The sequence below is a fragment of the Eretmochelys imbricata genome, chromosome 3, assembly GCF_965152235.1.
Source record: "Eretmochelys imbricata isolate rEreImb1 chromosome 3, rEreImb1.hap1, whole genome shotgun sequence".
Classification (NCBI taxonomy): Eukaryota; Metazoa; Chordata; order Testudines; family Cheloniidae; genus Eretmochelys; species Eretmochelys imbricata.
The window spans coordinates 10,631,635-10,656,646 of record NC_135574.1 but is presented as its reverse complement, the minus strand read 5'-3'; the positions used below and the strand labels follow the sequence as shown (position 1 = coordinate 10,656,646).

General features: G+C 47.0%; 1 protein-coding gene across 3 annotated transcripts in view; it reads right to left on the bottom strand.

Moving 5' to 3' along the window:
* Nucleotides 1–24,003, bottom strand: part of GATA4 (GATA binding protein 4) — a 38,413-nt gene extending 14,410 nt beyond the window's left edge. Inside the window, exons 1-2 of one of the 3 annotated variants that reach the window (XM_077811506.1) lie at nucleotides 23,514–24,003; nucleotides 20,760–20,762 (exon numbers count right to left, since the gene is read on the bottom strand). In XM_077811506.1, the coding sequence (XP_077667632.1) occupies nucleotides 20,760–20,762; nucleotides 23,514–24,003 (493 nt within the window). Of the gene's footprint in view, nucleotides 1–16,501; nucleotides 16,505–20,759; nucleotides 20,763–23,513 lie in introns of all 3 variants that reach the window. The other 2 variants (XM_077811507.1, XM_077811508.1) reach the window with 2 other exon arrangements.
* Nucleotides 24,004–25,012: the final 1,009 nt, after the last annotated feature.

The following is a 25,012-nucleotide window of genomic DNA, read 5'->3' as shown; positions in this document are numbered from 1 at the left end:
TTACAATTATTTGAGTCTCAACCAAACCACAGATCAAAAAGTGTCGTTTGAAAAGGAAAGGCACTAGCGCAGCTGGTTAGGAAACGAGTCCTTCCTGTGAAAAATCTGAACAAAATCAAAAATTTCAATGAACTTATAAAAAATGTCCTCTGATTTTTGGGGGGGTTTCAATGAAAGCCCCAAAATTTTCAAAAAAACATTAAAATATTTGCACCCAAAGTTTTATTTTGTCAAAAGGCCAATTTGCTTTGAAAACAAGTTTCAGTAATACATTTTCAACACACTCCAAAAAAACAATTGGTAAAATCAGGCTGGACTAAAATTGAAACTCAAAACTTTTTCCAGTGGAAAACTTATGTTTTCAACATAATGAAAATGTGCGTGGGAAGTGTCTGCTGTCCTAGAAATTATTAATTATTTTTTAATCAAAAAATTGAAAGTTTTTGGCCAAAAGTCAAAAAGATTTTGTCTGAGGACTTTTTTTGTTTGTTTTCAGCCAAAACTCGGGGGGGGGGGGGGGAGAAGAAGGAGGAACTGGCTGAAAACCAAATTTTCAGGGTTTTGGTTTTCTGAGAAAAAGTCAACATTTTCTGCTAAAATCTTTGACAACAAATATTTTTTTAATAATTTTTGTCAGAATTTTCTGGAGGAAAAAACAACATTTTCCACCCAGCTCTACAGTCAAGTGTCCCTGATTACTATCGGCCTGAGGTCTGTTGTCAGGCACAACTTGGGAAACTTCTTTTCACTAGATTCTCTCCCTTCCTAGTCCCCATCTTCTCTGTATTCATTTCTCATTCAACCCATGCCTAGCTGTTTTTCCACCTTTCTTTTCCCCCCACTGGAGTTTTTCATTCCCTCCTGTCTGCTCGCCACAAAAGAATTCAATTTCTCATCAGAAAACCAAAACATTTTCAGTTTCCATCAATTTTTGGCTGAATAGGTTCACTTTGGAGATTTTCAGTTTGATGAAAAATTGAAATTTTCCACTGAAAATTTTGACAAACATGTTTTGTTTTCATCTAAATCTTCCTCGGGGAGAAAAAATCCCAAACCATTTCCCATTCAGCTCTAAATCCATCATTTCGGTGTCTCAGAATGTTGATCATCCATAGCTCCTAGTGACTTTAATGGCAGTTGCAGATGTTCATTACTTTTGAAAATCAGACCATTAATATTACCCAGCTGCTTTGGGGGCATGCAGATGTCTCTATCAGCAATAATATCCCCAGCATGCTGATCTCCAAGGTGAGTGTGACAAGATCACACTGCCCATGATGGAGGAAATGCGGAGCCAGGAGTTGAAGATGATGTTTGCAAGGTGTAATCTCATCACAATCTCATACAGCACTACAGACCTGTCTGAGGAGAGACTGCTAATGTTCCTCATCAGGAATGTTCCTCCTTCTTCTCCAGGGCATACTTTATGTTGCTGAAATCCTTTTAACAGGAATGCTCCCTAGGAGGACTTCTTCCCACAATATAAACTGAATAGAACAGGAGTCTTGAGCTCTGATATGTGTAGTTTAGTCTTTGGCACTGTCCCTTTATCGTCTCTATAGTGGTGAATTAGAAGGCAAGAGAATGGATGTCTTTATAAACAAGGCCTAGTTCAACCACATCCAGCTGAGCTTGATGCAGGAATGACTGTGGGGAGTTCTCTGGCTTGTGTTGTACTGGGGACAGGCTGGATAACATAATGGACCCTTCTGCCCATAACAATCCGTGAATCTACAAAAGAACGAGCAGCAAATTTCTTCACGACTCCAGCCTTCTTACCCCTTCCCTCCATGGGAGCTCTTCACTGGCTTCCCGGTTCTTATCACATTGAACAAAGCTTTGTCTCCTTCCCCTCCAGGCCCTACGTACTGTGACAGCGCCCTCGGCCTCATCTCTGCTCTCAGGTCCTCCCAGTGCTCCTCTTGCTCTGCTCAGGAACATTGGAGGAAAGGCTGGATGGAGTCCTTTGTTCTGTGCTCTGCAGCAGGTCAGATTCGATGATCATAATGCTCCGTTCTGGCCTGATGAGCTATATGAAGCCCTCTGGGAAGAGTTGGGCCTTCATCTCTTTCTGCCTCAATGCCCGCCCCCTCCCCAAAGGGGATAATACCTCCGCTCCTAGCGGGGCTGCTTGTGAGGAGGTAGCCATTGGCGTTGGAGAGATCTGCTCAGACACTACTGCGTGCCAGAGAAAAGCCTATTCACCATGCTAAAAGCCTGTGCTCGCTGACTGGACGGCCAGGTTCTCCAGGACACCACGGTCGCAGCGCCACACGGATTTGGTCTGGTTTGGTTTTTCCAGTGTTCTGCTCGTTCAGTTTTCCCTTTTCATTAATAACGAAGATTAAGTAGCGTCAGCCTCTGGAGGCTCCCTGTGGAAGGCGCCTGAGTAAGTGCTTCCATGGCTTTAAATCCAGTCATTATGAGCCCTTTTGACACTTATTCTTCCCCCCAGCCTTGTACTAGCAGCCTGGAAAGGAAACATTTATTCAGGCAGCAAATTGCCTGAACAGCTCCCGCAGGGAGCCAGAACAATGGGAGCGGAGGGAAGGGCTCCTCCAGTCACACTCAGGGCAACAATTTCCCTTTCACGGAGCCGCTGGACGGCGAAGATTTATGGGTCCATAATGTGACCTCTTTATTACCCTTCACACCAGGTCCCTCTGTGGAGATTTACGCCCTGCCCAGAGCCAGGCACAGCAAGTGGCAGCTTGGGAGGGAATTACGTTTGCCAGGAAAGGGTTCGGGCCACCATTTATGTGGGAAACAAACGCAGAAGCCTCTGACTGGAATGGCCTCCCTCTCCCCGCAGAACTTACTGCTTCCACCACCCGCCTCCCTGACTCAGCAGCTCCACTGCATCATCATCATCATCCATTACACCTGTACCCCTTCCCCTGCTCTTTGGCCATTGTGTTAGGTCTGACTTGGACCTGAACCTGACTGGTGCTGAGGACTTTGAATTCCCATCAAGGTCTCAAGGAGTCGAGGGCACCCCGCAGCCCCTGTGCTGAGGCTCCCAGTACCTCAGCACTCGGTCTTGAGAGTGTAAACTGCTCGGGGCCGGGGCAGATTTTAACATGAAACAGCATGGTCTAGTGGTTAAGGAGCTGGTCTAAGAACCAGGTGACCTGGGGGCTGGTCCTGGCTTGAACAATGAGCTGCTGCATGACCTTGGATGAGTCCTTCCCCTCTTGGCTGTTGTTTAGCCAGACTACACGGTTCTCAGGCTGGGAAATGCCTTTCGCTAACCTGGGTGACGCAATGGGCCCCCAGTCTCGGCTGGAGCCTATGCATGCTTCCACAATCTATCTCCGTGGTTTTCAACATTTTTTCGTTTGCGGACCCCTAAAAAATTTCAAATGGAGGTGCAGACTCTTTTGGAAATCTTAGTCATAGTCTGCAGACCCCCAGGGGTCCATGGACCACAGACTGAAAACCACTGATCTAACATCATTTTTTCAATTTTTTTTTGGGGGGGGAGGGGGTGGATTTAGAAGGAAAAGTCATTGCTAAGATACAGCTCACTTAGGGTCCATGGTCTCAGAGAGCGGTACCTTACCAGCACGTGGTTCCACCGATATCAAGAGCACTGCTCACAGAGTAAGGTGCTACTCACCAGGCAAAATGGACTCAGTGCAGTGGTTGGGCAGGAGGTCCCATGCACATCTAGTGACAGGGGTGTCAGTGGTCCCTGGGAGGTCCTGAGTGGTGGTGGGTGACTGCACAGGTGTATATTTTATTGTGGCGGACTATTACCATTTAAAGGAAGGACTTCTTTGAAATAGAGACAAATAATAATCCAGGAAGCTACATATTTCTGTCCAATGTTACAATCATTCCCAAACCAATCCTTTTGTTTCTTTTAAGTTTAAAAAAACCTTCATTTTGGGCCTTGAAGGGGTTGTCTTTGGGTATTGAACAGGAGATCTCTGGATCTAAAAGCGTGAGCTAAAGAACCAGAGCCAGGGGTGGCTAGTGAGACTAGCCCAGGACCTGGGATTCAATGCTGTGTTCCACCACACACTTCCTGTGTGACCTTGGGCAAGTGACTTAGTCTTTGTGTAACTCATCAGTTTCCCCATCAGTACAATGGAGATAACAACACATCTATAACTGTGTTAAAGATGGTGAGGTGCTCAGATAGTGTAGTAATACAAGTACCTAAGAGAGAGAGAAAAGGTCCATTAGCTCAAACGCAGTAGGAGATTTATAAGCTACTATACATGGGCCAGCCACTAGAGGGGGACAAAGAGCCTCACTGTATTATTTTGGATGGGACATACTTGAGGCAGTTTATTCAACTCTGACAGCTCTTACCCTCCCCTTCTGCCTGTTATCTTCACCCCCTTTGATTTGCCCAGTGGAAATGGGTTTCCATTAATACAGCCCTGGAGTTTTGTTTACAGATGGAGGGAAATTTAATATCAACATTTCCCCCTAAAAAAGTGTCTTGTCAGTTCACTGAAGCACCTCCACAAAGGAGACACCATCCGTCACGCCCAGCCGGGCACTTACCGGCTTTAAACAGAGCGTGAGAGCAGTTCTTCCCCCGAGAAACTGCCTTTCCTAAACCAATTTGTTATGATAAGAGGTGAGAGCGGCACACTCGTGTATACGCATCCCAGATGGACTCTTAGAGGAGTCTCACTTTGCACAAGTGCACATTGGCTTTAAAAGCAGACCCAGAATACTCCGCATGGGAATTAAGAAAGGCAGGGGACTCCCGCCACATAGCGGAGGAGATCTGAGCTGGGGAGCAGAGCACAGGGACAGCTGGGAAAGCAGGCAAACTCCAGGATCGCATTCAAAAATTATGAGCCATGCCCCACAAATCATGATTAGCTTAAAAATCATGATTATTTTTTTAAAAAACTAATACATTTGGAGTTCTTTATATTTGCCTTCTTGCGTCTGAACCTTTGGGTTCATGTTTTCAAGCTTTTCACTGCAACCACAAGGGCTCAAGACTCACTTTGTTTCTTGACATAAGAGCTGAGAGTCTCACGTAATCACATGACTCCAGGAGCTGGGGCTTAAAGAAAAAACACCAAATAGCATGGGTCACATGATAAAAATCACAAGAAGTTGGAAGCATTGGTCATCCCTCTAATGCTACAGAGCTGAGCTGCGGAGCACACCAGAGGATAGGTGGGAAAGCCGGGAGCTCTTGTAATGCTGGAGAATTCACCGATAGGAAAGCAGGGGGATTTCTGTAATGTTACAAGCAGACTTGCTCTAGCAATGCCGCAGCACAGCTCTGAGCTGGGAAGTAGAACATGGTGGTAGGATTATTTTTGTTTTAAGTAGGAATGAGGGCAGTAGAACACGGCTGATCAGACTCCATTCCCACCCTCCTTCCTCCACTCTTTTCTGTTTAGATTTTATTTTCTTTAACATTTAAAGGGCCACAGGCAACCCACAAAATACGATTCAGCAAGACTTATGACCAATAGAAATGTCCCGAGGATTTATTTTTAAAGGGCCGCTGTCAATTTGAAAATCCCATTTCCATCTGAAAAAGTGCCCCTAAAGCGATTAGAACTGAAAGCGACTCAAGAAAGTAACATTTTTCTCCATGGTTTCCATGTATTTACTTTGTGTAGTCGATGGCACTTTGACAATTCACACCCGGGCATCATGCTTTTGTGAGCATAAATGGAACATACGTGATCCCCGGGCCTGTGTGCTGTTCTCGGAATAGCAGGGGAATAGTTATAAATATATCACATGGATTTATTGCCCCATTTGTTTTGTTTTGAAAAATTGTTAGCAAACATGAACATTGTCCTCGTTCTGCAGTCGGCCTGCATGGGATCTGAGCTAGCAGATCCAGTTGCAGAGTGGTGTTCCTTGTCAATTAGAATCCCTGTCAATATCTGGGGATTTAATCGCATGTGTAAGGCCTTGTTACAAATGATTTTTAAAAAAATGTTTGAACCGCTGTCCTGAAAATATGTTGTGTTTTTTTGTCATTTCACTCATTTGCATTGGAAATATGTCTGACCCAGACTCTGGCATGTGATTTATTCGGTCTGATAAGGAGACAAAGAACCTACATATTTGCTTATAAAATATTCAGACTATGATCTGGTTCTAACATTAAATCACTTTATAAGAGGCTTTTTTAAAATCACCGTTTCACTCAGTATCACAAGTTTCAAAATGCTACAGCAAATCTGTGGCTACCTAAAGCTTCACAGTTCTTATGCTGAACTTCACGGCCTAAAACTTGGATCCCCAGCTCCACAAAGCACAGATCTTTGCAACCTGACCTTTATCTGCAAACACACCCGTGAGCAGTACTGATTACATCCAGAAGAGGGCAATGGTACACACACACACACACACACACACAGGGCAATGGTACACACACACACACACACACTTCTTTTCAATACTGGACATTGCCACAGTGCAACAGAAAATGGAGGATGAAGCACTCAATCAAGGGATGGGGATTAGATCATTGAAATCTACTTGCAAGGTGGTGTGCTAAAGAGGGCAGGATTGTTTGGGATTCAGGAGACATTAGTTCAATGTCTGGTTCTACCAGAGCCTTTCTGCTAACGGGTTAAGTCATTTAAATCTCTCTGTGACTCAGTTTCCCCCCGCTCCTGTAATATGGGGATACTAGCATTCCTCTGGTCTTGCAGCAGTGTTGTGAAAACTAATGTCTGTGAGGGGCTCAGACGTGGGCGGTGGGTGAACCACTGGTTGCGGGAGGCTAGGCCCCAGCCAGCCCTGCCCCCCGAGGACGCGCCCCCTCCCCCGCCCTGGAGCACTGGGTGGGAGGGCGACGTATTGCCCCCCTCCCCCAGCCTCAGTGCCCCCAGTCTCCCCAAGAGCAGGGCCGGCAGCCTCTACCCCCATCCCCCAGCAACGGGTAGCCCCAGCCACCCCAAGTCCCGGCCACCCTAGCCCCAGCCGCAGCACGCCTCCCTAAAGAGCAGCCTACCTGGGCTGGGGCGAAGGGCAAGCAGGAGGGGACTTCGGGGAGGAGCATGGGTGGGGCCACGCCGGGCTGTTTGGGGAGACACAGCCTCCCCCAGCCTGTCCGAGGCACCGCCCATGTGCTCAGATGCTGTGGAGATGGATCCATGTAGACAGAGAAGTGTGAAGAGACAATTAGTGGGTGGAATGCCCCAACCACTCGAGCTCTTTTAAAACACCGTATCCAGAGTGGTTACAGCTAGCGCAGGCTGGAGGACGACAAGTCCATTTTGCAGCAACTTTCAAGGTTTAACCCTCCCTTTCAGCAATTGCGTGTTAGCTCAGCGGTGAGGGCACCAGCCTGAAGGCGACCCAGCCGGACGTCCCTGCCTGCCCGGATTTGGAGCAGAGCTCTTCATCGCAGCTCGCTCTGCTGCCTGCAGAGCAGGGACGTGAGCATGGCTCTCCCACGTCCCATATTGGTGATAGTGGTCCAACCAGTTCGCCTTGCTCACGCGTGCGGTGGCATGGCTGCCCCGCAGCATTTCCCCCACCAGGCCCGTCTACACCTGCTGTGCTCCCAGCAGGGCATTCTGGGCAAAACTGCACAGCTGCCGATGTCAGGGGCAAAGGCGCGTGGGTGCTTTCCTCTGAATGCAGTGCTCTTTGGGAGGGTCTCTTGGGGAAGGCGTGGGGGAGGAAGGGACCATGTGTTACCACTTTGGGTGTCGCTCCTGCTAACACTTAGGCCTTGCCTACGCTTGCCAGGAATGATAAACCGGTAGGGCTATATTGGCAAATCTGCCGAGTGGAGACGCAGTTTATACCAGCAAAAGAGTGCTGTGGCCAGTCTGGCTCAAACCAGTTCCCCAAATGGAATAAACTATATCAGCAAAGGGACTATTTTGGCTGGTATGACTGCGTCTGCTCTGGCACTTTTTGCGAGGGGTTAATTTGTTCACATTCCTAGCCAACACAGCCGTGCTGGTTCTATTTTCTAGTGCAGACCCGGCCAAACGCAGATGAGCAATTTGACATGGGCGAGTAGCCCCACTGCCCCCCTCAGTGAGACTACTCACATGCATAAGTTGCAGTCCTGGGTAAATGCTGGCAACATTGTCGTGGAATCAACCATGGTTACAAACCTAAGAGGTCAGTACTTTGGAATAGTCCCTAGTTCCTGCACTGGGTCACCAGATCCAAACCCTTATGAGCTTTGGCTGTGTTTGGATCTGGACCTGAACTTCACGGCTTGGCTCCAGGGCTAATTATGGTCAGATGAAGGTTTCTTGCTCTACCTGGACAGGAAATGGAAAGCAGCTAAGGGCCAGATTCTGAAATAAATACACCGCCGACAATGGCGCGATGCTAATTTACATCAGTGAAAGATACGGTCCTAAGTATACAAGTAACTGCTGTATCAATCCTTCTCCAAGTTTACAACCCCAGTTATATGTCCTGGGGAACACCCTACCCTTAAGGCAATGTCTACACTAGCGATCTTACAGCAGCGCAGCTGCACCGATGCAGGTATGCCGCTATAAGCTCTTTAGTGTAGCCACTCTAAGCCGACAGGAGAGAGCTCTCCTGTTGACTTAATTAATCCTCCCCCAATGAGCAGCAGAAGCTATGTCGGCGGGAGAGCGCTGTCCACACCGGCACTTAGGTTAGTGTAATTTACATCACTCGGGGGCTGGCTAATTCACACCCCTGAGCGACATAAGTTATACCGACATAAGTGGTAGTGGAGATGTAACCTACAACACTTTTCTAGACGTTTCTGAACCTGCTCATAGATTTAGCTTCATCTTTATTATTTATATAGATGATCCTTAATCTGTTACACATGTAGGATCCTTGCAGCCAATACGATGTTTTTTGCCGGTTTACACGCTTTTCAAACAAATCCTGGATTAAGCTGATTGCTGCTTTGCCAGAACCTGCGCAGGAAATGGGGTCAGAGCCATGACATCAGAGTGCAGGGGTGAGCTTCACAGCAATGTTCCTAGAAATGGTTTTCTTCCATCCGACAGGAAACAACATTGGCACCATTTTCCTCCCTGAATTATGTCCATGTTATAAATGGAAACGGGCTGTCGGAGGTTCCGCTTGGCTTAAGTGTCATTTGGTCCAGAGATTTAAAGTCGGGGTGAAACAGCAAAACAATGCCTAAGACCCCAATCTGCAGTGAGAGGTACAGAGAGTGATGGCCAGGAAATGTGGGATTTCTAATCCTCTCTGGTGCTGTGTTCCTCGACCCAGGAACAAGCCTGGACAAATCATTTGAAGCTGGGATCACTGAGTGAGGGGTGCTATGCATTATTCCTTTACAAAAGAATTAAGATGCTATGGATTAAATCCACCCCGATGCTAACAGCCAGTTCAAGGCCTACTCACTGCTCATGGTTATGTCCTGTTTAGAAGGCTTAGGTGGGATTTCAGTGGTGCGTAGGCCCCGTGCTAGTCCTCTGCCTGGTGGGTGGGGGGGAAGGGGAGCGGGATTTCACCCTGAAAAAGGCACCCAGGAACGGGAAATTGTAACGAGTAAGTCAGCACAAAAGAGCATCCACATTCCATTTGAAATAGAAAGGGAGAATGGGATTAGCTAGCTCCTCCCGCTCCCTCAACCAGGCGACCGCACCCCCTGTTGGGATCGGAGGGCAAAAACAGCTTTCATCTTCCTACAGGTTGCCAACCCTTTGTACATTTGTCTCCTAGCCAAAGAGACCTCCACACCTTCCCACAGTCAAACTATTGCTCGAGTCATCCTGTGTATCAAGTTACACAGTCAGCAGATGTGCTGGGTGCAGCTTTGTGGAGGGATGCACAATGGAGGCATTTACAGCCCCTTGATCACTGGACCAGTTCAGTGCCAGCCTCATCCCCAGAGCAATCCAGAGCCGCCTAACGGCTGTTCTAAACACTGCCAGCTGTCAGTGGCCCTGAGGGATCATTAGCGGGCACACGACCTCTACAGATGAGGAACTGAGGCACAGAGAGGTTAAGAGACTTGCCCAAGGTCAGACAGGGAGTCTGCAGCACAGTCCAGGAAAGAAATCCAGACCTCCGGAGTCCCTGCACAGTGTCTTAACCACAAGACCAAACTTCGGCTTGTTGGGTGTTTTTCCTCTGTACGGTCTGTGACCGTATCATCCTAAATGCCCTGATTCTATAAGCCAGGCACCAGCTCCTGTGGTCATGCGGGGTGAGATGGGGTCCATGGCGCCAAACCAAGACATAGCGCTGTGAACAGAGCCACTCCTGACACAGACAGGGCAAGGGGACGGGGCAAAAGAAAGATGGGAGAGATCACAGAAGAGCTCAGACCCCATGGCTATTAGTACCCAGGTAAAGAGGTAGGTCCTACACCACTCTGCAAGTGTGTCGAAACTGTCAGGGAAAGAAAGAAAGAAAGAAAGAAAGAAAGAAAGAAAGAAAGAAAGTCGGGGCACCACCAATGATTTCCTTGGCTGCCCCACTGACTCCCAGCCTTCACGGGCCATACTCTGCAGTGTCCCCGGAAAGGGCTGTTGCCAATCTGTGATTAGATTAGCTGGATAGTTCTGCTCTCTGGGGTGGGGTGAAGAGGGAGGATCTGCTATCTCCCCTCCAGGCATTTCAGGCCTCAGAGAGATGGGTGAGTACAAACAGAAAGGAGGGGAGGAAAAGATTGAAGGGACTTGTGAGGCCAATAGAGCTGAAGGGCTGGGGAACCCCCAGGAATGACCTTGCCGGGAACTCCTAGCATATTATCACTGACCCTATTCACACTGTTATCTATATGGCTGAGGGCCCTTCTAAATATATCTGGCCTGAGGCTCAGTTCCTCAGTTCCTGCACTTGGGCAGGGATGGAAAGAAGAGGGAAAGGTGGCTTTAAAATTACCTCTGCACTCCCTGTATTCTGGGACTGTGCAGGGACCTGCCTTGGTCCCAGTGTAAGTCAGAGCAGCCTCAGGGCTGCTCTAACTGCCTGGGTACATCTATACGGCAACTGAGAGCAAGCTTCCCAGATTGGATGGACAGACTTAGACTAGTCGCGCTCGAGCTAGGGTACTGAAAAGAGCAGTGTGGACGTTGCGGCTCTGGCATGGACTCAGGCTAGCCAGCCAAGCTCGCACCTTGGGGGCCAGGTTGGCATGAGAGCCCGAGCTGCTGCCCAAGCCAGCCACAGTGCTATTCTTAACATGCCAGCTCAAGCCCAGCTAGTGGGGGTGTCTGCCCACACCCAAGCTGGCAGCCTTTGTGCCAGCTCTCTGAGAGCAGGGGAGGCCTTCTGCCCGGTGAGGATTGTTGGGGAGAGAGGGCTGTTTGCACCCACTGTGTGGCTCCTTTACTCTGACAGAGTGGCATCAAGGGACCCTAGAGTAAGTGAGAACCAGGCCCATTGTGCCCCTCGCATGTTATGCTCTCCCCTGCTGTGACTATTACTCCTTCCACTCTTACCTCTAGAATTCAGCACAGGGGTCGCACACAGAGTCCTTTGGGGACTGTAAACCAAGTAATCATATGACCTACTCCCTCTCTCAGCACACGCACCCCCGTCTTCAGGCAGTACTAAGGGCTTCTCCCAGTGTCTGTGGACACCATCAGGGCAAGCAGACTCAGGCTCCAGTTATTACGCAACTGGCTGGAGTATCTCACCATCATTATTAGAACATCACTGGGACTACGCACGTGAGTAAAGCAAGCCAGATCTGGTCCCAAACCACTGGTTGGACCCACACATATTTAATGGCTTTTTAACTGTTGGCCCTGATCCTGCAAAGACATAATTAAGCATGTGCTTAGATTTATGCACAATAGGTAGTACCCCCCCGGGGTGAAATTTTAGCCCCACTGAAGTCCATAGGAGTTTTGCCATTGACTTGATTTCGTCCATTTAGTTTAATGGGATTATTCACAATGCGTAAAGATAAGCATGTGTTTTAAAACTTTGCAAAATCAGGGTTCACGTGTGTAAAATAGCACTCTGAAATCTCTGGATGGAAGATCTGATAAATAATGGGAATTACAACGGTTGTATTCTTTCTATATTATTCCATTACCAAAATGACGCTGTTGTGAGACAGGTCGTATTGTCCAAACACAGAAAGTGATTGGCTTCTGTCACTAATGACCCCTTACATTGCTGGAAACTGAATTCCCTTTTCACCGTTTGTGCCGTTTCTTTCCTTTCTTGTCTGCTGCTCAGCTTGGACAATGCAGCTAGCCAGGGATTTTTTCATGAGTTTCACTCAAGTGACTCAAGTGCTGTTTGGCTTCCAACCCCTGCAGGGGAAAGTTTCTATGCAAAGATCTTAAAACCATTGGGATGGAGCATACCTTTCTTTGTTGTTTGTTTTATGAAACTCACTCTTGGGGCTTCAACCCCTTGACGGTATCTCTCTAAGGGTCCAACCCTGCAACACTTACTCAGCTGACGAATCCTTGCTCAAGTGAAAAATCTTACTGACCTCAGCGAGGCACCCATGTCAGGCCTGCAGGATCATTATGCACTTATTGAGCCGGATTCTAGTTTCTGTTACAATGGTGAATATCTTTAAAGGAAGGAATTCAGAAAACAGCCCAGGACAACTCAGGTCAGTCTCTAGCCTATATATATATATCTTTGTTTTTTCTAATTTTTTTCATCATCCCAAATATGCCCGGTTTGTGCTTTTTGCCCCCTGTTCCCTGTTTACTGGATGACCTCTAATAATTTTCTTTTCCGGCAGTATTTGTTGTTCTGAACATTGGGTCACTCCCTTGCATTGGGAGCGGGGTGGGGAAGAGAGAGAGAGAGAGAGAGAGATTTTCACAGTAACTGATTAAATATCTGAACAGGTCAATTCAGACCTTGACAAGCACCCAGCTGACAGACCTGCAGGTACCAAAACTTATCAGAGGAAAATATAACTTGCAGGTTTTCTAACCCAATTGATTGGACTTTTATCTAAAATAACAGACATTATAAGATAGGAAATAGCTTGAGATAAGGAACAAAATCGAGTAGTCTTGAATCAGATCGGACTGCGGACAGGTTCACACTCCCACACCTGCCTTGGATGGATCAATGAAAGTTTCTTGGCATTGTCCTCTCTGGTTTTGAAATGCTGCTAAAGTCGGTGAACTTTGAGACTTCGGCGTTTATTCTGCGATTATAATTAACCTGCTCCCCACTCGCTATTGATTAGGCCTGACTGGAGGTGACAAAGTTTGACTGGATGGCTCAGAAATGTAAATGGCTGGGGATGACTGAAAGAGCAGAGAATGGAGGCTGATCCCAGCTCAGGAGTTCAGCAGGGAGGGCTGACTGCGGAGGGAGTGGGAGATTGGGACTGCTCTCAATGCCAGGCAAATGGACTGACTTTTCCATTCACGTGGGGCCATAACCATTCAGGGAATCACACCAAGCTTTAGGGCCAGATCCTCAATTGCTATTCATCTCTATAGCTTCCCTGGATCCACAGCAGGTGTAAATCTTCCTAGCTCCACTGGCTTGAGCAAAGGCAAAGCAGGCGGTTGCCTCGGGTGGGAGATTCTGCCAGGGGCAGCTGGGCCAAACCTGAGCAATGCTGCAACCTCGGGTGCTACGTACATTGGGCTGGGCTGCCAGACTGGGCATCCCATTGTCTTGAGCGGCCTCTGTCCATTTGAGCCTCCCGTGGTGCAATAACTCCGTCCATGAGAGTAACCTGACGTGCGTTGGCACGGAGCTAACCGACAGCGTCTGAAGATCTGCCCCATATCTTTTAAAACACAGAGCGCAAGAGCCGAATGCTGAGCGCCCGGGCAAGGCCCACAGTGAAGGGCTCTGCTCTGTGCATGGGTTTGCTGGAGCAAAATCCCCGCACTAACCAACCTGGGTATCAAGGCAGCCAGGCTGCAGCAGCTGCTGCAGGGCATAGGGAGGAGCGGTACCCACATTCGGCCCTGCTCCCCTCATGCATGTCCTCACTGAGCATCCACGGTCCCTCCTGTGCAGAGGGAGCCTCCCCCCAAACAGGTGGGGGCAGAACTGGCTCCTTGCATAGTAGGAACACATTTAGCACCTTACATGCCCCTGGGCTCAAGGTTTGGGGCTTCTTTCAGAGTGGGTTTTTTTCAGAATTGCCAGCCCTGAACATTCAAAAAATCATAAGCCCAGCCTCCTAAAAATCATGACATTTAAAAATAATAATAAATGTTGGGTTCTTTTTAATTTGTCTTTTGAGTTTTGAGGGTTTAGGGCTCGTTTTCAAGCTTTCCTCCACCTCCGGGAGAGCTAGAAACTTACTGATTTTTTTTCCCAGTGAAAGCTTGGAGAGTCTCACACAATAACATGACTCCAGGAGCTGGGGCTTTCAGAAACATCATCAAATCTCACAAAGAGTTGGCAGCAGCATAGGGGAGGGAAGTGACGAGGCAGTCAAGGGGGAGATCCATTTCAAATGATATTGGAAAATACATGGAGAGGTGATGAGCACATGAGATACACATGAGCTGCAAGAAGAGCTGTGCACTGGGAGTTAAGATTGAGATAAGATAATGATATTGTCCCATTGCTTCCTTGTGCTCCCCCATCAGTCTGGCTGTATCTATTTGTCGTCTCTTGTCTTATACTTAGATTGGAAGCTCTTTGGGCCAGGGACCATCTTTTGGTATATGTTTGTACAGCACCTAGCACCGTGGGGTCCTGGTCCATGACTAGGGCTCCTAGGGGCTGCCGCAAAACAAATACTACTACCACTAATAATAATAATAATAATTAATAAGACACATCAGAGAAGAGGTTTGTGCCGGTCAAATGCAAGGGGGAGATGAATGAGGTAAAAGAGCAACCGATTGCTTTTTACGAGCAGTTGTGTGATCTTCCCTAGAGAGCTTCAGGGGTGACGCCAACCTCTAATTGCTAGGGGTTAGGAGGAAAGATTCCTTGGGGGCAGTTTATTCTATTGCACCATCTGGCACTGACCCCTGGTGGAGATAGAATATTGGACCCCACCTCTGATCGTGTCTGGCCATTATGTGTAAAGGGGAAACCTTAACTGTTCCTTTCTGTAAAAGATTTTCTAACAGACTTACTTTCCCACCCCCACAAAGAGCAACATCAGATCCACTTCGTCCCAATAAGGGGAGGGACCATCCTGATCACATATTGATTATATCCCACCAAAAAACCAACACCCCAAACCCCTCTATGTGGCAACCAATCAACTTGATTAGAAATTACCGAAAGTTCCATTACCTTTAGTCTTGGGATTTGTGTGCTGAGACTCAACTAAGTTTAGGTCTCCATTCATTTTGCAATGGATTGTTTTCTTCTGCATCCCAGTTCCCTCTCCCCCGACTATCTTATATGGCCCTGATCCTGCTTCTCTTCTAGTCCATAACAAACCCTTCTTTGATTTTAATGGGAACCATTTCATCTCAAACAAAGCTGGTTCCATTTTCTTTTAACGCAGATCTCTGCCTAGACTTTTGTGTGTAGATCAAGCCTATGTGAATGGATACAGAACTACACTGCAGAGTCAACCATCTTTAAAAACCTCAGTGCAAATTTCTGCAAAATACGTCTTCACTGCCCTCAGACGCTGCCTAAAACAGCACTTTAAAAACAAAGAATTCTTACGTTCTGAAGACTGGAATTGTCAAAGCTGGATACGGGCGCTGGATGCCCCGCTTTGAAAATATCAGCCTAAATCTTTATTGGAGTGTGCTTCCATTAAAAGCCCTGGTGTCTGAGTTCTATGCACAAGGAATTCCAACACTGCCAAACTGTATTTAAAGGAATAATAATAACAGAAAGAACTGCTTGTTTCAAAATCTAAGATACAAAGGAACTGTCAGAAGTTCAGTAAATCAGTCCTGTTTCAGGAATGGCTTCTTTAAGGGCCGGATACTCCTTACACGGGTTACAAGAAATTCCCATTGATTTAAGTGGACCCAAGGAGCCCGTGAAATGCTGTTCCTCTGTGTGTAAATGCCGATTCACTTTTGTTACAATGCACTGGGCCTTCAAAATTTTCCACCGTGTCGCTGCACAAATGGAAGTCGCAGTGCTATTTCTAGTGGCAACATCGGGAATTTCAGAGAGTATTTAAGAGCAATTGCACCTTGCATGATCTAACCATTTTCAACACACATCTAGTTAAATGGGATCACAAATAATTATTTTTAAATTTGTCATTTGAGGCTGGACAAATTTACAGCTACCAGCCGCCACACTGCCTTAGCACTCCATAAAAATTCGCTCACAGAAAGTGCCGTGTCAGTTTCATTATGCCTGAAATAACATGCTGAATGCTTAATGGCTCTTTGGCAGGGAGTTTAGTTCCAAAATGTAGGTTTTCTATATAAAAAAAAAACCCCACACACAACCTATGATTAAATATTTTTCGTGATTTTTTTTTAAATATCACAGTTTGAGATGTATGTTTCTGTATTGTCTTAAAATTCCACAATTTAAGTTGAACGTTGTGATCCTTTTAAAAAAATATACGGCACTCAAAACATTTTCTTTGTTCTTTAGGCACGCAAGCGTCACACACGCACCGCCCTACAAGAGATTACCAGGGCGAAACTGACCCCCGCGTAGCGAGTGACACCGACTAGTCTAGCAGCCCAGTGCTGTATGCTCAGTGCACCCCAGTCTCCAGCCTATTTCACTGTGCGCACAAGGAATACAGATCCCTAATTTTGTTTTTCAGCAGGGTGAGAGAGGAAAGAACAAGCCCAGGCCCACACACACTTCTCAACCTTCCATAGCCCAAATGTAGGACGTAAAATGTCCAAAGATCCAAAATGAAGGACGCAAAAAAAAAATTATCCCCGCAGAACCCACACAGTGCTGTGAGCTTCTTTCCTTCAGTGCAACTAACACACTCTAACCTCAGAGCAATAATCCTACTTTTCTCATGTCACACTCTCAGCATGAAACGACAAGGGACACCAGATTTGTGTGGATTGCAGGGGACTTCGGGATTAAACTAAGTGCCGTCCCATGAAATGAGCTATTATTCCCCTGCCGTATGCAGGCAAAGCTTTTCTTGGAGTCAGTGGGAATTCTGCTTGCATGAAGTCTGCAGGATTATTTCTCCCTAAAATCCTATTTCTGCAATCAGATGCTGCACCCTGCACGGGTGCAGGGCTCTGTGCTAGCAGATCTGATTGCTTACATTTGGAGCCTGTTAAGATTTTTATTTAATTGCTTCAATTTAAGTAATTGATTTATTTAATGACAGGTTTCAGAGCGATTAATTTAATGTATTAAATTTCTTCAGTGTGAAACATCTCTGTTTTTACAGTATCTAGCACAATGGGGTCCTAATCAGGACCAGGACCAGTGAATACGACCATAATTATATTCTTCTTATCCTTACAGAGGATGATTTTTTTAAAAAAATCTGTCATTTTCATGTGAACTGGTGTCCACTTAAAAAAGATTCTTAATTTTACAGCGATCAATCTTTAATATGTTTTATCCAACCCTGGAATAGAATGTTATCCATTCCAATGGCCAAACTATGGAGCCCTTACTCCCCGTTGTCACTTAGGCCTGGTCTACACTTAAAACTGAAAACCTCACATCCCCTAGTGACATAGCTATGATGGCAAAATCCCCAGTGTAGATGCAGTGATACAAACAGAAGAATGCTTCAAGTGGCATTGCTAATTGTGTTTGAGCAGGCGGTGTTCCTATTCTGGCACAAAAACTCCTTCTGTAGGTGCATGCTGCGTCTACACTAGGGAACTATGCAGGCATGGGATCTGTAGTGTAGATGTAGCTTTACGCTCATGAGTTGCATTTGTATAATAAGTGCTCACCCACATGGGTTAGGGCTCAGCAACTTGGCCCCCAAGTTAGCTAAGAACATACCCGTTATCCTAGTGAAGATGTACCCTAAGTGTTGGGAGATCAATGTCAAATTAGCTGCATCAAAGGTCTGTGAGGAGGCACCTGCAAACAGCAGGGTATTCTTAGAGAAACTATCTTTCATGACTGAAGAGCTCACAAGTGCAAGATCTGATCCTGCTTGGACAAACAGTCCCTGTTTACTTCGGGCGAAATCCTGGCTCCATTGATTTCAACAGAGCCAGGATTCCTCCCCATCACCGGGAGTGCGCTAGGAATACAGGATCAGGCCTGGGACATTTCCTTCGATAAACGGCCTGCAATTAACAGTAGCTCAATCACAAGATTTTGTCTTCTTTTCCCAAAAAGATGGAAACGAATGATAAAAATACAAACAGATTCATGTCCCAGTGATCCATTTCTTCAAAGGCCTCTCAATATTATTGTAACTAAAGTAATCTGTACAAAGACCTGTGTCCAGAGCGAGCTAATTTTATCTTTTAAACTAAAGTATTAGATTTAATGCCCTTCACCCTTTATCGGTTTACACAAACAACTGATTACAACTTGTAATGTAGGCTACCTTATGGTGTCATGTTATGCACCATTTTGGTCTATATATTAATAAATAATAACAACAAATGTATTACTGACTTATTTAAAGTTTGTAAAAAACCACTGTTCTGGGATTTTAGGGACGAAAGAATATTTATATATCTGGGCTAAATCTTTCTCTCCCTTTGCCCAATTCTGTCCTTTATTACGCTCAGTTCATGGCTCCGTCGTACCAATTTCACAACAGTGCAAGTCCATTAAGGGCAATGGCGTCATGCCACCATAAAACTGGTATACCACAGCAATGAAGCAGGCCCACTCACTCCAATGGGATTTTCCAATTTGCTTTGTACCCCTGTAGCGCATAATCATTTCTTCACATAAGCAGTGCCGATGGGAGCTTGTCTGTAAGGAGTGTGGACATGAGTGAGGGTTGCAGGACGGAGCTCTAATTTTGGAAGATGAGGGTTGGATTCTGTATATTACAGACACAATATAAATGAATGCATATATAGGTATAAGGCCCAAGCCCATGGAAATCAATGAGAGTTGAGGATGCACCACACCTTTCAGGATGTACCTTGTAGAATCGGGGCAATAACATATTTCAAATACATTTCCTTTTTCCACTGTCTGCACTGTAAGTTAATAAGTCAGTTTCTGCATGTAAAGCTGGGGTACTTAGAGTTCAGTAACACACACAGCAGACACCTCTGTAGAAGGGGTGTGGGGAACGTTACTGTACTACAGTGCTTTCAGTGGCAAAAGATTGTGACAAATGCTGATGAGTCACATGGAAACCACCCAGGAGATGCTACAGGGCAAATATCTTAGTGTCCCTGCTGAAAAGCTTAGGATCTGGTTCAAAATCTCAAACAGCAGCTGCAGAGAAGACATTTGCCTACAAAGCTGTGTTTCTGCTCAGGGCTTTGATCTTTCCAGATGCTGCTGCTGTGCTGAATATCTGCCCGTTCAGACAACCCCCTTCCCAGACTTCTGCTTTGGTTTGCAATGAAAAGAACATAAATGTTCCCTCCAGCGGACAAATCCCTGTAACGCCCAAGTGCAATCATACTCCCCTTTCAGTTACACCAGAGTGACTCCACTGATTCCAAAGGAATTGCGCCAGTGTAAATGAGAGGGAAAACTGACTCCATAAGGTTGCAGAGAGGGTAAGGATTTGACCCATTGTCCATACTTTTAAACAACTGTTGCATGCTACATAGATCTGAGACCTGCATGCTACATAGATCTGAGACCTTCCAGGCCTTGTTTCTCCTTTTCCCTGCATGGATCTTGGGGCCTGACTCCAGTAGATGTCTCCCTCACTTTAAATGATGTGGATTCCTCCAATCCACAACCCTTTCCCCCAGCTCCTAGTCTGCAGGTTGCAAGGCTGTGCTAATTTCAGAGTCTGCGGAGGAGAGAGCAGCAGCAGATGCTCAAAAGGAGGAGATGGCTTTTGGCTTTGACAGGGCTATGAAAACAGACTTAAAAGTGGGTTCTTTTCACGCACCATTAAATCTGGAATTCATTAAAGCCTCATCAAACCAAGGCTTGGATCAAGTTCATGGCCGTCTCGGATGGGCCTGATCCTCCCTCTTTAGGCTCTGAGGTTGGTACCCTTCAAGGTCGTGAATTAGGCACTTTGGGACCATGTTGGGTAACATTTTCAAAAGTGCCTGAGCCTAAATCCAACTAGGATCCTAAACCACTCATTTTACCCAATCCGTCATTGATTTTTACACCCAACTTGCCATTGTTCAGCTTTCAAAATCAATGCTACAAATATAGGCTCTTTGGTTTTGGTCTCACGCTGTATCATAATGTCATAAAGCCTGTGTTGTTCTCCCCACAAATCTGACTGTAATGGAAATGACGTGCACATGTAAACTTCAGGATTCAGCTCATGGTTTCGTTTACACGTTGGCAATCTTGTGTAGCTCCTTGCAAATAACTAAACAAATAAATACAAGTATTCTGCCAGCACCTAATGACCCCAGCTGGGTTAGGGGCTCTGTTGTGTTAGGCACTGTAAAAACACAGAGCAGAACCCAGTCATCCCACTAAAGTCTATGGTTGAACTGGACTGTGTGCATTTCACTCATGTTATTACTGACAACTGAACATGACTTGATCTCCTTTCACACTACATAAAGTCAGGTTTCAGAGTAGCAGCCGTGTTAGTCTGTATTCGCAAAAAGAAAAGGAGTACCTGTGGCACCTTAGAGACTAACCAATTTATTTGAGCATAAGCTTTTGTGAGCTACAGCTCACATTGGATGAAGTGAGCTGTAGCTCACAAAAGCTTATGCTCAAATAAATTGGTTAGTCTCTAAGGTGCCACAAGTACTTCTTTTCTTCTTACTACATAAAGTGAATTTTTTCCCCTCCATATGTGCCTATCACTCTGATTTCCTGCAATAATTTCATTTCTTTCACCTGGACTTTCTAACCAGCTGTTCCCCTCTTGTAATGAATCTCTCCCTTTGCTTGTTAACTGCCTTCCTACAACTTTTCCACATTTCATACCAACACCTAGAAAAGTACAGTCTCCGCAAAGTATCCCCTTAGGTTAGAAAAGCCACCCAGCTGGAAATGATCCTTGTTCCATTTAAATACTAAGGGCTAAGGCCTGCAGGCAAAACTCCCATGGAATCCAGTGGGAATTCAACTTGAGCAAAGATGGAGGTTTGAGCCCTAAATCAGTGGTTCTCAACCAGGGGTATGTATACCCCTTGGGTATGCAGAGGTCTTCATCTAGATATCTGCCTAGTTTTACAACAAGCTGCATGAAAAGCACGAGCGAAGTCAGTGCAAACTAAAATTTCCTACAGACAATGGCTTGTTTATACTGCTCTATATACTATACACTGAAATGTAAGTACAATGTTTATATTCCTGTTGATTTATTTTATAATTATATGGTAAAAATGAGAAAGTAGGCCATTTGTCAGTAACAGTGGGCTGTGACACTTTTGCATTTTTATGTCTGATTTTGTAAGCAAGTAGTTTTTAAGTGAGGTGAAATTTGGGTGTACGCAAGACAAATCAGACTCCTGAAAGGGGTACAGTAGTCTGGAAAGATTGAGAACCACTGCCCTAAATCACTGGATTGGGGGTTACATTTAAAGCAATCATTGTTGAACTTCATGTGGTTATAAAACATAATTTAAATTTTTCATACCCAGCTCGCATGCATATTTTAAAGTGGGGTTTTTTTTTAACATAAAAAGTCACTTGTACTTAGTACTTTTTATTTTAAAACCCAAATATCTTTTACTCGCTTAGGCCCTGATCCTGCAATCGGATCCACCCAGGAAGACCCCCGTGTAAATTACAGCACTACATAGGCAAGGCGGTCTACTGGCACAGATCCATTTGCTGAATTGGGGCCTTGGTCTTGAACTTAAAATTCTTTCCTGTAGCACTGAATGTAAAAGATCATTAATGTTCGGTTGGTGGGCTGGACAATATAATTGGTACTGTACAAAGGCCCAGAGACCAATTCAACCCCACGCTCTAAGAGCTTAGAATCAAAGCTTGTAACCTACATACCCGAACAAGTTTGGTGTTTCCTGCTAGGGACAGCTGCTTTGAAGTCAATGGAACTCCTGTGATAGCAGGCTCGGTGCTTAGTACTAAGAAGTAAGGATTGGGCCCAGAAAGTTAGATGCATAGAAGAAAGATGGGCTGAAAAATGCAGGGAATGGAATAATTTAGAGCGCCTTCAGGTATTCCTGGATTTGGTTTTGTTGTGGTATTTAAAATTATTATTAACTCGCTACTTGTGGGCAACAGGGAAGATATGGGATTTTTTTAGGAACAGTCTAAAAGATTATCGAAATATGTCAGACATTGTGTATTGCACATCTTAACAATACTGTCTGATAACACCACAAGGCTGGTGCAAGCTTTGTCTTTAAAATACCAGGTGGCACTTTTTAAACTTTTTTTTGTATCGGCAACAAAAAGCTCCAAGAGCTTGAGATGCCCAGTCCCCAAACAATAACTCCCTTTATTTGTGAAAAGTTTTTAAAAATCTTAATAGAGCATTGTACAAATTCACACTAGACTAGGAGGAAAATTCGTGCTAAACACTATTATCTACAGGCACATTGTGCATGAATTCAAATCCTTTTCCTAGTACTGTGTTTTATTTTTAAACTACACCACCCTCAGCTGAGGCTAAACCAAATAGGGCAGTAGAGAGAACATGGAGAGGAAACTGGATTTAGAGATGATACACTTGTGATTACACAGAAGATTCACTTTTTTCCCCTCCCTTCTCTCTCTCCAAAATAAAATAAAGAGGCAACAGTGTTTGCCTCTTAGGTGGATTTTTTAAGACCTGTGCACTTTATGTTAAATCAGCATTTAGGCTCCTAAATAAAAGTGAGCAGGAGTCACCAAGCTTTTCAAAACCGGGGGCCTAAAGTTAGTCTCCTAAATCTACATTAGGCACCTAAATTGGTGGTTTCGTTTTCAAAAGCACTCAGGACCCAGCAGCTCGCATAGAAGCCAGTGGAAGCTAGCTGGGTGCTCATCACCTTCCACTTATGTAGAAAAGTAAATCTGAATATAACAACTCTTTCCCCTTTCTCTTCTCCCCTGCCGCATCTTCCTCACCCCGCTTTCTTCAAGGGGCCCTCCCCTCTCCCTTTCCTTCAGCTTATCCCCTCCTAACTCACCCACACACCCCAAAAATGCGGCAGTACCATGCCATGGGCCACTGGACATGGTTCACTCTGCTGGGGTGTTATACCCATTCTCCCTCCCGTGTCTGTCCGGTCTATTTAGACACTTTCCAGGGCAGACACTGTGTATGTACAGCCCCTAGCACGTTGGAGCCTTGTTCTTGATTAGTCTCCAGGCCCTGCCAGAATAATCAGGACTCAATAATAGGTAACAACAACAACTTGGGGCACCCAAGCCGGAAAGCGTTGGCCTTGGGCCGCTCCTTGTTTTCTTAAGCAGCCAGCTCCTAATTCGGACCTCATTTCTCTACCTCCCCCAGCAGTCCCGCGACCCCCATCCGCCCAGGACCCCTGTCTCTCCAGAGAGGTGCAGGCCAGCCAGAAGGGGAGGTGTGGCCCGGCCAGCCCCCGCTGGACCGCAGCCCGCAAAACCGGGCGGCGCAGGTCCGAGTCCTCTTCCCCCCGCTAGCAGCCTGGCTCTCGGGGGGCAGCTGGGCGCGGCGCGGCACTTACCGAGGTTGGCGTGCCGGGCGGCCCCCGCGGCGCCCCGGTTGGGCAGGTTGTGCAGCATGGGGCTGTCGAAGGGCGAGGCGCTCCACGTGGTGCCCATCTCCGGGCTCACGTAGGCGGGGTAGGGGCCGGAGTAGGAGCCGCCGAAGCCCCGGCCGTACTGCTCCCGGCTCAGCGGGCCGCTGTACGGGGCGGCCTCCCGGGAGGCGCCGGGCGAGAAGGAGAAGCGGGGCGAGACGGGCGGGTGGGAGGCTCCGGGGTTGTAGGCGGCGGGCTCGGCGCCGGGCTGCGTCCAGATGGAGTGGCTGGAGGCCGGGCTGGCCTGCTGGGAGGAGCCGCCGCTCTGGAGGTAGGGCAGGCTGGGGAGCATGGAGGTGACCCGGGTGGTGGGCACGTAGACCGGGGAGGCGGCCGCCCCGCCGTGCATGAACCCGCCGGCCCCCTCGTAGGCTGGGGGGCCGTGGTTCGCGGCCATGGCCAGGCTCTGATACATCGCGGCGCGCAGCAAGGCCGGGCCCCGACACAATCCAGAGTGGGCGGCAGGTTACCACGTTAGCTCCAGCGCAACGCTCTACTGCTGGGGGGGGGGGGGTTGTTATTGCCCACTCCTGTCCAGGGACCATGCAGTGCTCAGTCCGGTCCAGCAAGCCCCAGTCCTCCCTGGGGTCCGGCTTCCCACGCCGGGCTTCTCCACGCAGGCGGAGCTGTCTGTCCTCGGCAGGAGCCGGGTCTAGCGCCTTAGCTGCTCCCCCTTGGCTCCATCCATCAAGCCAAAGCCACCGGGGCTGGGGAGTTTAAACATTGGGAGTCTCCTCCCCTCTCCTGCGGGCCGGCTCACACCCACACCTAGCAGGGAGAAAGCACAGCGGGGAGAAGCTGGTTAGGAAGGAGGGGGGGGGGGGACACAAACCCAGCCTAGTGCCTGCGGAGATAAGGAGGTTAGAGAGAGCTGGGGAGGAGGGTCACGGAGGGAAGGTGAGAGACGGAGCATTCCCCAAGGCTCCTCCAGGAGCCCCTGGAGCAAAAAACCTTTGTCCTCAGGTACGACTGGGCCTATTGTGTTGTTAATGTGACCGAGCCCGGTGTTTGATCTGAAATCACAGCGGGGCTGATTGCAGGCGACCAGGAGTCTGAAGCTGTCAAGGGAGAAATTAAATGAAGCGTACACTTGAGGGGGGTCGCTCGTGACCCCGGAGGATAGAGAGACATGGACACACAGAGACGCACACACACACACCGAGATAGAGACACATGGACACACACACAGAGACACACACACACACCGAGATAGAGACACAGAGACACACACACACACCGAGATAGAGACACACACAGACACATGCAGACACTGAAATAGACACATGCCAGGCATACATACACAACACGTGCACACACTTACATATATAGACACATATATTCACATGCATGTATACAAACACACACACGCATACATACATAGACACCTACAGGGACCCACACACAGCAGCAGTGCAAACGAGCGC